At 53.1% G+C, this 13,207-nt stretch overlaps 5 protein-coding genes across 5 annotated transcripts; 2 read left to right on the forward strand and 3 right to left on the reverse strand.

The window, feature by feature from the left end:
• Window positions 1–372: 372 nt before the first annotated feature.
• Window positions 373–1,422, reverse strand: VE01_00345 (uncharacterized protein; the record flags this gene model as incomplete). Its single annotated transcript, XM_018269877.2, has 1 exon — window positions 373–1,422. The coding sequence occupies exon 1, from the start codon at window positions 751–753 to the stop codon at window positions 373–375; it is 381 nt and encodes a 126-aa protein (XP_018135299.1). The 5' UTR covers window positions 754–1,422.
• Window positions 1,423–2,671: 1,249 nt separating this feature from the next.
• On the forward strand, window positions 2,672–3,895 carry VE01_00346 (uncharacterized protein). The gene is made up of 3 exons (XM_018269878.2): window positions 2,672–3,066; window positions 3,158–3,285; window positions 3,403–3,895. The coding sequence occupies exons 1-3, from the start codon at window positions 2,842–2,844 to the stop codon at window positions 3,551–3,553; spliced, it is 504 nt and encodes a 167-aa protein (XP_018135438.1). The 5' UTR covers window positions 2,672–2,841; the 3' UTR covers window positions 3,554–3,895.
• VE01_00347 (uncharacterized protein) lies at window positions 3,808–4,998 on the reverse strand. The gene is made up of 2 exons (XM_018269879.2): window positions 4,704–4,998; window positions 3,808–4,628 (listed from the first exon to the last, which is right to left on the reverse strand). The coding sequence occupies exons 1-2, from the start codon at window positions 4,965–4,967 to the stop codon at window positions 3,813–3,815; spliced, it is 1,080 nt and encodes a 359-aa protein (XP_018135439.1). The 5' UTR covers window positions 4,968–4,998; the 3' UTR covers window positions 3,808–3,812.
• Window positions 4,999–5,797: 799 nt separating this feature from the next.
• Window positions 5,798–9,344, forward strand: VE01_00348 (uncharacterized protein). Its single transcript, XM_018269880.2, has one exon. The coding sequence runs from the start codon at window positions 6,449–6,451 to the stop codon at window positions 9,131–9,133; it is 2,685 nt and encodes an 894-aa protein (XP_018135300.1). The 5' UTR covers window positions 5,798–6,448; the 3' UTR covers window positions 9,134–9,344.
• A 2,233-nt stretch (window positions 9,345–11,577) lies between these two features.
• Window positions 11,578–12,582, reverse strand: VE01_00349 (uncharacterized protein; the record flags this gene model as incomplete). The annotated part of the gene is made up of 3 exons (XM_018269881.2): window positions 12,464–12,582; window positions 12,360–12,402; window positions 11,578–12,289 (listed from the first exon to the last, which is right to left on the reverse strand). The coding sequence occupies exons 1-3, from the start codon at window positions 12,525–12,527 to the stop codon at window positions 11,578–11,580; spliced, it is 819 nt and encodes a 272-aa protein (XP_018135253.1). The 5' UTR covers window positions 12,528–12,582.
• Between the last annotated feature and the right edge of the window lie 625 nt (window positions 12,583–13,207).

Here is a 13,207-nt window from a genome sequence, read left to right on the forward strand (position 1 = left end):
TTCGCTTCTTGGTCTTCGGGGTTCGTTTTTTATATTTCTTGTTCGGTCACCAACGTCACCTTGGGGTCACTCGGGTGGGGGGGGGGGGGGGATGGGGAAGGGAGGGGGTTATCTGCTTTACCAAAATGTTATCATCGGGGCGGTCGGGTCGGTCGGTGGGGGCTTGGATAGGCAAAATAAACTGGGAGGATAGGATATGGGGTGTTGGCAGGAGGCAAATCGTTTTTTAAAGACTCCGTTTTTATCATTTTACTACTACTTTTAACTCATTTTTGGATAGATACCCGTCCGCGCTTTCTAGACAGAGCCCTTTTTTGTACGAGTTTTTATCTTTGGTCTTTTTTTGGTTTTGGTTTTTGAAAGAGACGTTTATTAGAACTGGGCATCGACAGCACCGAGACCGCAAGCCGCAAGGGAATGGGCAGAGGAGAAGGAGAGGGGGGATATATGGATAATTTTTAGAGAAAGGATATGGATAATTATTTTGATATACTTGATATACACCCCGTCATGCTCCCATCGTGACTCGACGCAACTCCCCCTGCTTCCGCAAATGTCTTGATGCGGATTCCTGCTTTGGCAGTGCATGAACTTCTTCTTCTCACCGTTCACATAATTTTCGACAATTCTCATGAGTTTTACAAGATTTTGTGAATCGTTTGTGCGCTGGGCGCCATGACCGGATTGGTTACTCGACCCCGTTGGGCATCTGTATTGGCTGTATGCGTTGGCTGCGGATGGGATTGGAGACATTTTGGGGGGGGGGGGATTTTATGACAGCAGTAGTGCAGTGCAGCGCATCGCAGTGCATCGTAGTGCATTACGGTGCATACTGTAGGAGCGCAGGTGTATGACGTGGTATGTTGTCGTATTTGCGCGCGGTATGTAGACACGGCAATGTTCATACCCGTCCGTTGGCTTCGTCATATTTGCTGTGGCCAGCGGTGGTGATGTGTGTGTGTTAAATGGCAGAACTACATGCAGGATGGAGATGTCTGGATTGCAGATTTGGGATTGCGAAGGGAAAGGTGCATGTTAACTATTTGCGGAAATGCAGATTGCAGATGTAGATTCTGGATTGCGCAGTTCATGTACAAGCCGTCGTTTTTTCTACAGTTGGGGAGATGATGGCAACCGACTGTAGAGTCTAGACTCTAGATGCTGGATGGATAGATGGATAGGTGGCGGTGTAAGTTATTTCCAAAACCGTAGATTGCTTATCATGCCTGGGCGGCCATCATTTACGTGTCGTGTCGTCAGATGGATAGCGACGTTCTGTGGATATTGTCTCGCAATAGTGCAGGTCTGCAGATTTTGGGACTCTGACTCTGACTCTGGATCACGAACATCTCATCTCATCTCATCGCGCATTTTGTGGATACAAAGAATCCATCCCCCATCCATCTCACCCACACCCACCTCTATTCTGTTACTACTGTAACTGCACCATACCTGTTCCTGAGCGGGTGGAAATCGCGATAACTCGCTTCACGCGGGAGACACCCAGCGGCGGACCCACCGCGCCTGTACGAAAGCGGAGTCGGCGAGCTGGACCGGGGGGGTGGGATGATGCACGGCGTGAGTCAGGCCGGTTTTTTACGCTGTGCCGGGGGTTGGGGGATTATGAGAAGATGGAGATGGGAAGGGGGAAAATCGGGATTTGGATTTGGAGGCTGAGACACGGAATCGCGATGCGACGGGACGGGTGGGAGGATGAATGGGATAGTTTCATGGGCAACAGGGCGGTAATCGATCACATTCATTTGCATTACATTTCTGTCATATTTTTGTTATGATGTGATGTGGCGCTGAGACGGCAAGAGAGGTGTCTCGGTCGATAGGCTCAGCGCGGATGGGGCCGCAGATGTGGTTGGGAGGCGATGTCTCATTCTCATCTGATCTTTATCATATTTTTTCCTATGTGTGTGTGTGTTTCGGTTCGGGATGTGGGCTGGATGGGAGGTGTACGCCGTGTGTCGGGGGAGAGGTGAGATGGAACGCGGAGTGGCGAAGTGGAGTGAAGGGTTGGATAGGGTCTGAGGTGGGAATGTTGTTGTTGTTAGCTGAGGTTGTTGATGGGGTGTATAAATAAGGTTGGAAGTGATGGATGTGATAGATGTGATGGAAGGTAAATTGTGAAAATGGGAGAAGGTGTTTTTGGCCACTCAGACATTCTTCATTCATGCTATCGTCGGGGAATCTTAAGCATGTCCCCCGACAGCTTACGGCGAGTGAATGGTGTCTCATCACTGTGGAATCTCCTCCTCTCCTCCTCTCCTGCTCTTCTTCAGGGTGATAATGAAAGGCGAGTACTTACACTAATCAATATTTATCCGTTTGAACCCTTTTCTGTGTTGAAATTTCGCCTCGAGCTCAAGCCTCAAGAGATACACACACAGCCAGTATTCAAAAGAAAAGAAGGAGAAGAATCAGCAAATCTCGAGATGCACAGCGTTATTTATTTGCCAGAGCAGCGGTGCCAAGATCTTAAGCGGGTCTCGCCGCCCTGTCAGATCGGGGAAATTGGGATCCGGGGTGGAGCTATTCGGCGTCCTAGTATGGACTAGTAAGATACCACGTGATAATATAAGAGACATTGCACGTGATGTGATTAGGTAATGCTGCTATTGTGAGTGGTGATGGTGGGGTACGACGACGTAGGCAGGCGGGACTGTGACAGGACGGAATAGCAGGAGCAGCTACAGCAACGTCAACACAACTCGCCATCCATTCACCTCACCTCACCTCACCAACACAACTCTCAGGACCTTACCTGAACCACCACCAACCACACTTACACACAAATCCACCCAACCTCGAATCCACCGCCACGACACCACCATGTCGATAATCCAATCCCACACCTCCGCCTCCCTCACCGACCACTGGCGCACAATCGACATCGACGCCCTCGACCCCGAATCCTCGCGCAACTTCCCCATCGCCACCCTCGCCGCGCCGCCGAGTGGACCGAGAGCGCTTGATGCACAGAGCGTGAGGGGACTTTTGAGGGGAGGGGATGCGGAGGGGGCGCTGAGGGGGGCGGTGGGGAGTGGGGTTGATAAGGTGCGTTTGCTTTGCTTTTTGGGGGATGGGGGAGTGGGAATTGGAGGGGGTTAGACGGGGGAAAGGAAGGACATCGGCTAATGGTGAATAGGATGCGCAACTCCAGATCGTCATTGAGGTCCTCCAGTCTATCAAGGCTGCGGATATGACGCCGCTTCTGCGCAGCGTGTATGCCTCTGAGGGTGGATCGGATGTGCTTGATTCGCTGATGAAGTACTTGTAAGTTCCTCCCCACTTCCTCCCAATTACCTCTGTTGTTGTGCTGTCTGCAGGTCCGTTTTGTGGAAATGGCAGAGGGACACTGGTAGGGACACAAGCTGATGCAATGCGAAATAGGTACGCAGGAATGGCAGCACCAACGCAGCAGCGACAGGGCGAGAGCAGCGGCGCGGCGATGAGCGTGCTTCTTAGCTGGCATGAGAAGGTCGTTGAGGTTGCGGGATTGGGGTGTGTGGGGAGGGTGATGACGGATCGGAGGACTACCTAGATGGGACGCGCTGCTTGGGCTGGGCGAGATATGTGCTCTAAGATTGGGACGAGACGGGACTTGGTGGGTGGGTTCTAAGGGCACTGTACATGCTGGGTGCTGAAGACGGGGGGGGTGCCTGAAGAGAAGGTACTAGGGAGAGATTCAAGCTGGGCGTCTATGGAGCAGGCATCGGAGAAGCGTAGACAAAACAGACAGACAGGATGCCCAAAATCCAACTACAAAAACATTGTTCATACAAAATATCCTACAGCCCCCCTCAATTTATACTCCCCCCTCCCAAAATATCCTTCATATTCACCTCTCCTGTCCCCCTCTCCAACGGCTTCATCTGATCCGGACTCTCCTTCCACCCAATAAAAAAGATCACCCTAAAAGTTGCCGGTATCCCCTCCTTCCCGGGCTCCCCATACAACTCCTTATAAATCCCACTCGCCGCCGCCAACACCTCCCGTCCGATCCCACCCATTTCCCTACCTAGCACCGCGTTACTCTCCCCCATCGCCTGCAGGTCTCTCATCAGCGCGAAGATATCGGGGAACTCGACGACGATATCTTCCACATCCACTGTCAGGAGTTTGAACCCCGCTTTCGTCAACAGCCCGCCGATGTCCCGCACATCCGCCAATGGCGAAGTATGGGGCGCTACACCCCCGCGCCGTTCTTGCGATGCGAGCTGTAACGCAGTGCGCATCTCGAACAACGTGTCCCCCCCAAACATAGCAGCTATAATCGGCGCATCTGGTTTCAACGCGCGATTCACATGTGCCAGTAGCGCGGGGAGGTCATTAACCCAGTGCAGCGCCAGAGAAGAGAGGACGGCATCGAAAGTATCCGCTTCGTATGGTAGGGACTCGAGGGTGGGGAGGACGGTGCGGGTTATGGCTAATGGCGAGGGGAGGGGGAGTGCGTCGTCGCGGTGGAGAAGCGTGGGCGAGGTCTCGGCGCAGGTTAAGTGCCCGATGCGCTCGCTGGCGGGGGCTTCGGTGGGGGAGAGGGGCGTGGTGAGGGCGCGGGAGAGGTTGCATGCGTTGGCGCCGAGGTCGAGGATGTGGGGGAAGTCGCGGTTGATGTCCTGTTGCGGGGAGTGTTAGCTTGGGCGTGTTCTTCTAGTTTATTCTTGGCTGGGGAGAGGGGGAAGGGGACGAACGAGCAGGCGGTCAGCGAGACGGGTAGCGATCTCGTCGCGGAGGTAGTCGACTTCGCGGCTCTGTTCTGGCTTGGAAGCTGCGCGCTCTTTCTGGAGGTGCTTGACGTGCGAGTTGAAGACTTGGAGGGTTGGTGCGCCGGGGGCTTGAATGGCGTAGGTGCGTGTGCGTGGTGTGAATGGGGAGGAGATTCGGGTACAGGGGAGGGAGGAGGAGATGGCCGGCCGGCGGCACCGGAGGAGGGGGCGGAGGGCGAGGGGTCTCATGCTCGGCGTTGTGGAGTGGTTTGCGTTGGTGGTGCTGACCGGAGATAGCTATGCGATCGATTGACTTTCTGACAGGGATGGGATGTTGGAGCGGAGGATAGTATGGCCGAGTTCCGGGAGGTTAGGGACGGGAAGGCCGCTTTTAAGGCGTTTTTTTAAGGCTGCTGCTTTTAAGCTCGGCTTGGCTTGGCATAGGGGATTAAAATAGAAGCGATCTTTGGAAGGGGAAGGAGTCTAGAAGGGGGAAATGGGGAGGGGGAGAGACAATGATGGTATTTGAAGATTTTAAGCCATTTTTGAATTTATACTGTGCTTATACTGTCGATATTCACTGTATTTATATGTGATTTGCGTCCGCTGTACTGTAAATACACGACTAATACCAAGCACATGCTCTTGAAGCTCTATTGCTCTGTTCACTTGAGAATAAGATCGAAGTCAAATAGCATTGCCCTAGAAATATGGGAATACGCCAATGCATGCAGCAGACCTGATAATATAACAAATACTCCTTCCAGCTCTCTAGTCCTCCCTATTGAAAGAAAACGTGACTTGTGGAGAGTACGTACCAGCCTCAGTGGTTAACGGTGTTCCCTGGAGAAAATCTAGGAGTAGCCGGGCCCACTATTTACTTATCGCTCAGGGAAGTCAGGGGTATTCAAGCTTATCCATTGGTCGGATGGCATCGGGTATCCCTGACCCGAAAATGTTTCAGACGCTACAACGGCAGGACTGGGAAAAGTACTTGGTTCGCTGTGGGCCGCTCCGCTAAATACGAAGTACCATCCCCTACTACCGCCCATCGTCCAGTACCTTGCCTTCATGCGCCCCTCCTACAATTGCGAAAAAGGCTTGGATGCCGTCGTCTTTGTCCAACAAAGCCAAACTACCAGCTTCAGCTCAGGAGGCGATTTTCTATTTTCTTTGCTCTTTCACTTCGCCTTCTTCATCCTCTCCCTTATTGCTACGACTTTCTCTATAGCTTCATTCTGCTTTGCCGCGTTCTCTCCACATCTCCCACCACCTACGTCAACACTCCACCAAATCCGCATACTTTGAAACCCACTAGCATTTGATATTCACTCGCTGAACCATTCCGGGGAAAATCGACTCCCAAGAAATATCATCGACACTACCCCAGGATCAACATTCTCTTCCGACTCTGCTTGCCACTTCCTACTTCTATCCCCAGCTCCATCTGCTACGTCAGACGGCTACAATCGTTTCAACCGTTGCACTTCCAGTGCTTTCCTTTTCAGACCAGGATACGAGCAACCCCTCACGGCCTGCATCCCAACTACGCAGCCCACGGCAAGGATCAGCAGCCTCGAGGGAAGAGCTGCTTCCTATAGTGACAACACCTGCATAATACATACTCCGGTCTATAGCCGGCTGTACCAACACCGAACACCACTGTTCGGCTCTACACACGCGACCAACACGGCTTCCTTCATCCCTCTGTGAGCTGGTCTCGCCATTCGATGTCCTACCAAGCTGGAGTTTCATCGGCTAGACAGGGCGGATTTATACCACTCTCGAATACTGCGTCGAAAGAGACGCTACGCAACAACGACGCCATGAACTTCGAAGATATCCCCATGACCAAGGTCAAATCCAATGCCAGTTCGGCTTGGAAGCAGCGTGATGGCCAGAGCATCTATGGCAACGACGGCGATCCATCTGGCGCACGACTTGAACCGCCCGGCCATGGTCACCACGGCCGTCGAAAGCTGAAGAAGATGAACTCGAGACAATCGAATGCCACAAACCAGCAGTCGGTGCTGACGGGCATGGGAAAGTTCTACGACAAGATCGTCAACTTCTCCATCGTTACCCGCTACCTCGTCTACGTCCTCCCCATCGCTGCCCTAATCGCAATCCCAATAGTCGCTGGCGCTACTGTCGCCCCGGATGCGAAGATCGGTGGAGTCCGCCTCCTCTGGTTCTTTGTCTGGATCGAGTGCGTCTGGCTCAGCATCTGGATCGCTAAGCTCTTCGCCAAGACCCTCCCATATATCTTCGTCTTCCTCTGCGGCGTCATCAGCCCCGGCACACGCAAATATGCCCTGATCCTGAAGAGACTCGAGATTCCCCTCTCCCTCGTCGGCTGGGCCGTCGCATCCATCGCCACGTTTGAGGCGCTCATCAAACGCCCTGATAACGCTCCCCAACACTGGACAGATGTCATGAAGAAGATTCTGGCCGCGGCCCTCATCGCATCCGGTATCTACCTCGTTGAGAAGCTGATTATCCAGCTCATCAGCATCAGCTATCATTCGCGCTCCTTTGATCTCCGTATCCAGGAGTCGAAGCACCAAACACATCTTCTCGGCCTTCTCTACGATGCATCCCGAGCCCTGTTTCCCCTCTACTGCCCCGAGTTTGCTGAGGAAGACTACCGCATCACTGGCAATGTCGACACCTTGCGCGCTGGTAAAAGGGCATCCGGCGCTGCGACTCCCATGAGGCTCATGGGCAATGTGAACCGCATCGGAGACAAGATCACCTCGGCATTTGGGAATGTTGCGTCTGAGATCACAGGAAAGAAAGTCTTCAATCCCAACTCTGCCCATTCCATCGTGCTGGAAGCCCTGGAGAAGAAGAAGTCCTCCGAGGCACTGGCCAAGCGTCTGTGGATGTCTTTTGTCATCGAAGGAAAGGAGGCACTGGGCATCGAGGACATCCGAGAAGTCCTCGGCCCTGCACACAAGGATGAGGCTGATGAGGCTTTTGCGTACATTGACGCTGATAACAATGGAGACATCAGTTTGGACGAGATGATTGTCAAGGTGGTGGCGATGAGCCGCGAGCGCAAGGCCATCGCCAACAGCATGCACGATATCGGGGATGCTATTTCCGTGCTCGACTCCGTCCTCGTCTCTGTCGCCTTTGTTATCATAACCTTCATCTTCGTCGCCTTCCTGAACGCCAGCTTCGTGACTACGCTCGCGACCGCCGGAACAACGCTCCTCTCGCTCTCCTTCGTCTTCGCGGTTACTTGCCAGGAATTCCTCGGTTCCTGCATCTTCCTCTTCATCAAGCACCCCTACGACGTCGGAGACCGCGTAGACATTAACAACGAACCCCTCATCGTCGAGCGCATCTCTCTCCTCTACACAGTCTTCAAGCGCATCGACTACATGAAGATGGTCCAAGCCCCCAACATCGTGCTAAACACCATGTGGATCGAGAACGTCACGCGCTCCAAGGCCATGAAAGAGCAAATCGAGCTCTCCATCTCCTTCGACACCAGCCTCGAAGACATCGAGCTCCTCCGCACCGAACTCGAAGCCTTCGTCCGCCACCCCGACAACAGCCGCGACTTCCAGGAGGACGTCATCCTCGAATGCACCGGCGTCGGCACCATGGACAAGCTCGTCCTCAAGGCCGAGATCCGCCACAAGTCCAACTGGGCAAACGAATCCATCCGCGCCTCGCGCCGCTCCAAGTTCATGTGCGCCCTCGTCCTTGCCGTTCGCAAGGTGCCCATCTACGGCCCCGGCGGCGGCGGAACCGCCCTCGGCGAGCCAGGAAACCCATCTTACTCGGTCGCCGTCACCGATGACGTCGCCGCCGAAGCTCGCGCCCAAGCTGCTGAGAAGAAGGAAGCCAAGCGCCTCGTCCCAACACCCAAGCCGGATGCAGGTAAATCGACGGAACCTGGTGCTACTGCTCCAGAATCCGGCGTCCTCGCAGGTACCCACGAAACTGCTGCTGCGGCAGCGATGAATGCGCGTCGCCCCACGGATACCGGGCTAGACACCCAGCAGAGGGGTAGAGGCGACACCCTCGATCGCGCACGTAGCAGCGACATTGAAGATATCCGCAACGACCTCCTCCACCGCGCCAGCACCCGCGGCCGCCGCCGCGCCGACATGACCGCCTCCCCTCTCCAAGTCGGCACCAGCGGCGCCAGCATCGGGTTAACCCCCAGCAGCCCGCTCCGCGACCGCGCAGATGAGGACGAGGAGGCGAAGGTGGGCGGGTACGGAGGGTATCCTGCGTCGCCGGGGTATCCGGTGCAGGCGCAGCAGCAGCAGGGACAGACGTATCCGACGCAGCAGCAGGGGCCGGGGGGGAGTTATGCGCAGTTTCCGGCTGGGGCGGCGGGCGGGCAGCAGTTGGGACAGCAGCCGGCGCCGCCGAGGAAGGATGGGAGGTTTTAAGGGGGAGAGGAGTAATGACGGGGAGGTTGGGTGAGAAGGGGGGGGGATTGGAATATATGCCTTGACGGCTGAATGTGGCGTTTTTTTTTGTTTTTATTAGAGCGTGGTTGGCATAGGATACCACCGCGCATTGATTGCATATGTGGATGGATATTTGTAAAAAGAATAGAAGGGAGATGAAGGGGGGGGGTTATAGATGAACGAATAGGATACAGAATTCAATTCTTTTTACTATTTATAATGAGATCCAAACATCAGGGGAAGGGGTGCGCCCTCGTCAAGGATATAGTGGAAGGCAGAGGTCAGATTGTCCACCTGTGTAAGCCCATCGAAGGTCGATATTGTTGGCAATGGAGCCATACTGTCGTCGAAACGTTTGATCAAAACGCACACGGGGATCACTACTCTTTTGCAGCACGGAGTTTAGGTATCGTAAAGCGGATAGCAGCGGCAACAGCAAGTGGCAACGGTAAGCAAGAAAGAACGGTGACAGCAGGCGGCAACGACAGCAGCAGCTAGAATGGTAACAGCAATATCGCTCCTTTCTTTGGGTCCAGTTCCACCCGGAATCCCATCCCATGACAACAGGCGGCAACGACAGCAGCAGCTAGAATGGTAACAGGAGGTGGCAACGACAAGAGGTAACAGCAATATCGCTCCTTTCTTCGGGTCCAGTTCCACCCGGAATCTCATCAAAGTGAAATATGGAATCAGTCCCGATTAGTCGCATGTTGCATAGTGAGTGCATTTGATGGCATGCGACGTGGGATTTTCTGCTGCTACTGCTGATGATGAACTTGGGAATGGGTTTGGGCTTATCTTGGAGATGACCACCGTCCTTTCACATTGTTGTCTCATGCATGTGGAGGGATTTTCGTGAACTCCGCGGCCTCTCCAAGAAATTCCCCTTGTCGAAGTGGGAGGTTATATTCTAGTTCCCAACGCCAACCATCTCGTACTAGGACCACTCTTTTATCGTCGCTTAAACGATCGCGGTAATCAAGGACATCGAGGTCTCAGAACAGACAGGGATTAGCACGGCGAGGAGGCAAGAGCTTGTCAGTATGAGATGTAGGGGGTTCAATTGTGTTCGACAGCATCTGAAGCTTCACAGTTACGAGAAGGCAGCAGTGACAGCAACAGCAACAGCGATAGCGACAGTAACCGGCGACGGCAAGAAGCATGCGACGGCAAGAAGCAAGCGAAGTAAAAGTTTATGCTTCCACTCGGAGGTGGGCACTATAGCGCTCAGGCACATCGATCCTTTCTTCCAGTAGTCTCAAGGTCCTTTGGATCTCATCCTCTGAAGGCATTGTGAACCCCCGTGTGCTTGGATTACTAGATACTGTCCAATCTCGTTCGGAACACAAGTAAATTCAGAAAGTCTAAACAGACGAAAGAGATAGAAGATATACAGAGAAGGTGGGAAGGTAGAAGGTGGGAAGGTAGGAGAGTAGAGGTGAGAGGTAGAAGGTATAGCAGTTCAAGAAGGTAAAGTCTAGGAAATAAAAGTGAAATTAAGCGTACAATTCGACTATAAACGATTATTATGTTAATTAAGTTAGACAGCGTCTAATTCTGCTTACCTCAATCTTCTTATATATAGTCTTTTTTGTTAAGTTTCGAGAAACACTTACTTCAGCATTAGACAGGTCTGTTTCTTCTCTTGCGTGCTTAGCGTTCTTCCCTTTCGCGACCTGAAGGTTGTTGACATAGAAAATATGTAGTATGGGTTAGACTTGGTCGAAACACACATCAACGACGGGACAGAGATCATCTCACACAAACTCGCTCGCACTGGTGCCGTCCTGTGTAAATTGCACACATTTGATTCAGAAGCACGCAAGAAGCAGAAGTCATGCCAAGAGGTTAGGTTTTAATCTTCTGCAATGATGCGGTTGTCCACAGTAAAAACGTGCCCTTCATCAACCTGTTGCGATTCCAGCTCTTCCCGAGGCAGTGAAAAAACCGCCAGGCCTCAGGCGCGCTTACAATGGCCATAGCATGTAGTAATAGTAAGTGAGAGTTGAGGACAGCAAGCGGCGATGACAACGACGGGTAGTAATAGCAGCAGCAACAGTGACAGCAGCGGCAGCGGCAGCAGTGACAGCGACAGCAACAGCGACAGTGACAGCAGCAGTGAGCGGCAACAGCAAGTAGTAACGTAACTGCAAGTTCATCTTGTTCCTACTCGCCCCTGTCCCCTCTCCCCGCGCCTCATCCTCCTTTCTCATTGTTGGAACTTAGGAGGTCAATCGAGATAACCTATTTATTATCCCTAGTTGAGCTCAGCTGATGCGGCTGGTGGATTTTATCTTCTTGGCCCTATTCCCGAGTATCCAACATAAGTTTCCAACATAACAATTATAGCCTTTAGTCACTGAGAGTTTTTATTTCCAATTATAGCTACTGAAATCCACCACCATCACCTCAGCTCGAGTTATCTAACAAACATGTTCCACCTCCCCCCCACCCCCCACCCTCTCCCCCAACTCCGTCCTCAAAACCCTCCCAAAAACTTCCTCCAACATCCCCCAACAAACCCTCGTCACCGCCCCATCAAACCGCCCCTTACTCATCTCATCCCTAATAAACGCATGCTGCGCCCCCGCCACCTCAAACCAACTAAACACCACCCCCGCCTCCCTCAACTTCAACCGAATCTTATCCCGTCCTGCCGGCGGCACATGCGTATCCAGCGTGCCATGAATACACACCAGTTCCCCCTTAATCTCCTTACACCTCGCCAGCGTATCATCCGGATTATTCGCACCCAGAGTCGCACTATGCAAATCCGTAGCAAAATACGCAACCGCCGCACTAATCCTAGGATCCAACGCACACCGGATCGCCAGGTGGCCACCGAGACACATACCCGTAGCCCCCAGCCGCCCGGTGCACGTCGGCAGGGCGAGAAGGGCGTCAATGGTGGCGGAGCTGTCGGCGTCGTAGGAGGCGAGGGTCTTCTTGGCTTTGAGGGCGTTGCCGAGGTCGGTGCCGGGGACGTCGTAGGCGAGGGGGTCCGAGGGGACGAAGTCGTGGTAGGAGGAGGGGGCGGCGACGATGTAGCCCGCGGAGGCGATGGAGCGGGCGAAGCGGGCGACGGGGCCGGTTACTTGGTAGATTTCGGAGAAGAGGGCTACGCCGGGGAATTTGCTGGGGAGGGGGGGTTAGTTTGGGGGTGGTTGGATCGGGGATGTGAAGGGATAGGGGTAAAAGGGCGTACGCGTTGGGGTAGCCGGGGATGGAAGGGTGGAAGAGGAAGATCCCTTGATGGATGTTAGTATGTGTTTAGAGCTGGTGGGGTGGGGTGATGGAGGGGTGAGGTACTCATTGATCCCTCCACGCCGTCTGCCTTGGTCGGCACATCTATATGGGACTCTACGATAAGCATTTTGGCAGTTGGAAAGTGAATTGAAGAGATTGTTGATGTTGAGAATATGGAGCTCTGACAGCTTCAATCGTGGAGGGGTTGATAGTGGGGGCGGGGCAGGTGGGGTGGATAAATATAATATCACGTGAGTATATGCAAGACGATGAATAACATATCACGTGATATAAACGAGTGAACATACACATGACGATGAAGAGCTGTGAACAGCGTTGGTGGGGTATTTTTGGGTTGGCAGTGGTTGGCAGGGCAAGTGACAACACACTTCTGCCAACTCAACGTCATATTTCTGTGCTGCAGTATACGATACTTGGGCAGTACTTGGGTGCATCAGGCTGCAACTGGGGAATATTTTTTTATCGCCAAGGAGGGCCGGGTGTATTCCTAATATCCCAATGGAAGAAGTGAGGTTATTATGAGCGAGTCCTGTATTCTGGTGGTATTCTGTACTACGGTGGTTACCTACATAGGCAAATATAGCAATCAAGAAGTGGCCGGCTTCATGTAACCAGTAGCTATAGTAACTATTCACCTCTTGAACTGCCAATAGCTACTTATTCTGCGCTTTATTCTGACGGTTTCCACGGTTACGTACTTGGCCAGCTCCACGTCGTTTGTTCGTCGTAATTCGTATAGTGGAGTGCGTAGTGGAGATATGGTGAGTCCTCGAAGCTGGAAGATAT

This window comes from Pseudogymnoascus verrucosus (assembly GCF_001662655.1).
Source record: "Pseudogymnoascus verrucosus strain UAMH 10579 unplaced genomic scaffold scaffold_1, whole genome shotgun sequence".
In the NCBI taxonomy this organism is placed as follows: domain Eukaryota; kingdom Fungi; phylum Ascomycota; class Leotiomycetes; order Thelebolales; family Thelebolaceae; genus Pseudogymnoascus; species Pseudogymnoascus verrucosus.

Excerpts from the sequence above, each read along its gene's own strand:
- VE01_00346 (XM_018269878.2), top strand. The coding sequence starts at position 2,842 with ATGTCGATAATCCAATCCCACACCTCCGCCTCCCTCACCGACCACTGG. Across the intron at positions 3,067-3,157 it reads TGGGGAGTGGGGTTGATAAG|GATGCGCAACTCCAGATCGT; the intron begins GTGCGTTTGCTT and ends AATGGTGAATAG. Across the intron at positions 3,286-3,402 it reads GATTCGCTGATGAAGTACTT|GTACGCAGGAATGGCAGCAC; the intron begins GTAAGTTCCTCC and ends AATGCGAAATAG.
- VE01_00347 (XM_018269879.2), bottom strand. The coding sequence starts at position 4,967 with ATGAGACCCCTCGCCCTCCGCCCCCTCCTCCGGTGCCGCCGGCCGGCC. Across the intron at positions 4,629-4,703 it reads GTCTCGCTGACCGCCTGCTC|GACATCAACCGCGACTTCCC; the intron begins GTTCGTCCCCTT and ends TCCCCGCAACAG.
- VE01_00348 (XM_018269880.2), top strand. The coding sequence starts at position 6,449 with ATGTCCTACCAAGCTGGAGTTTCATCGGCTAGACAGGGCGGATTTATA.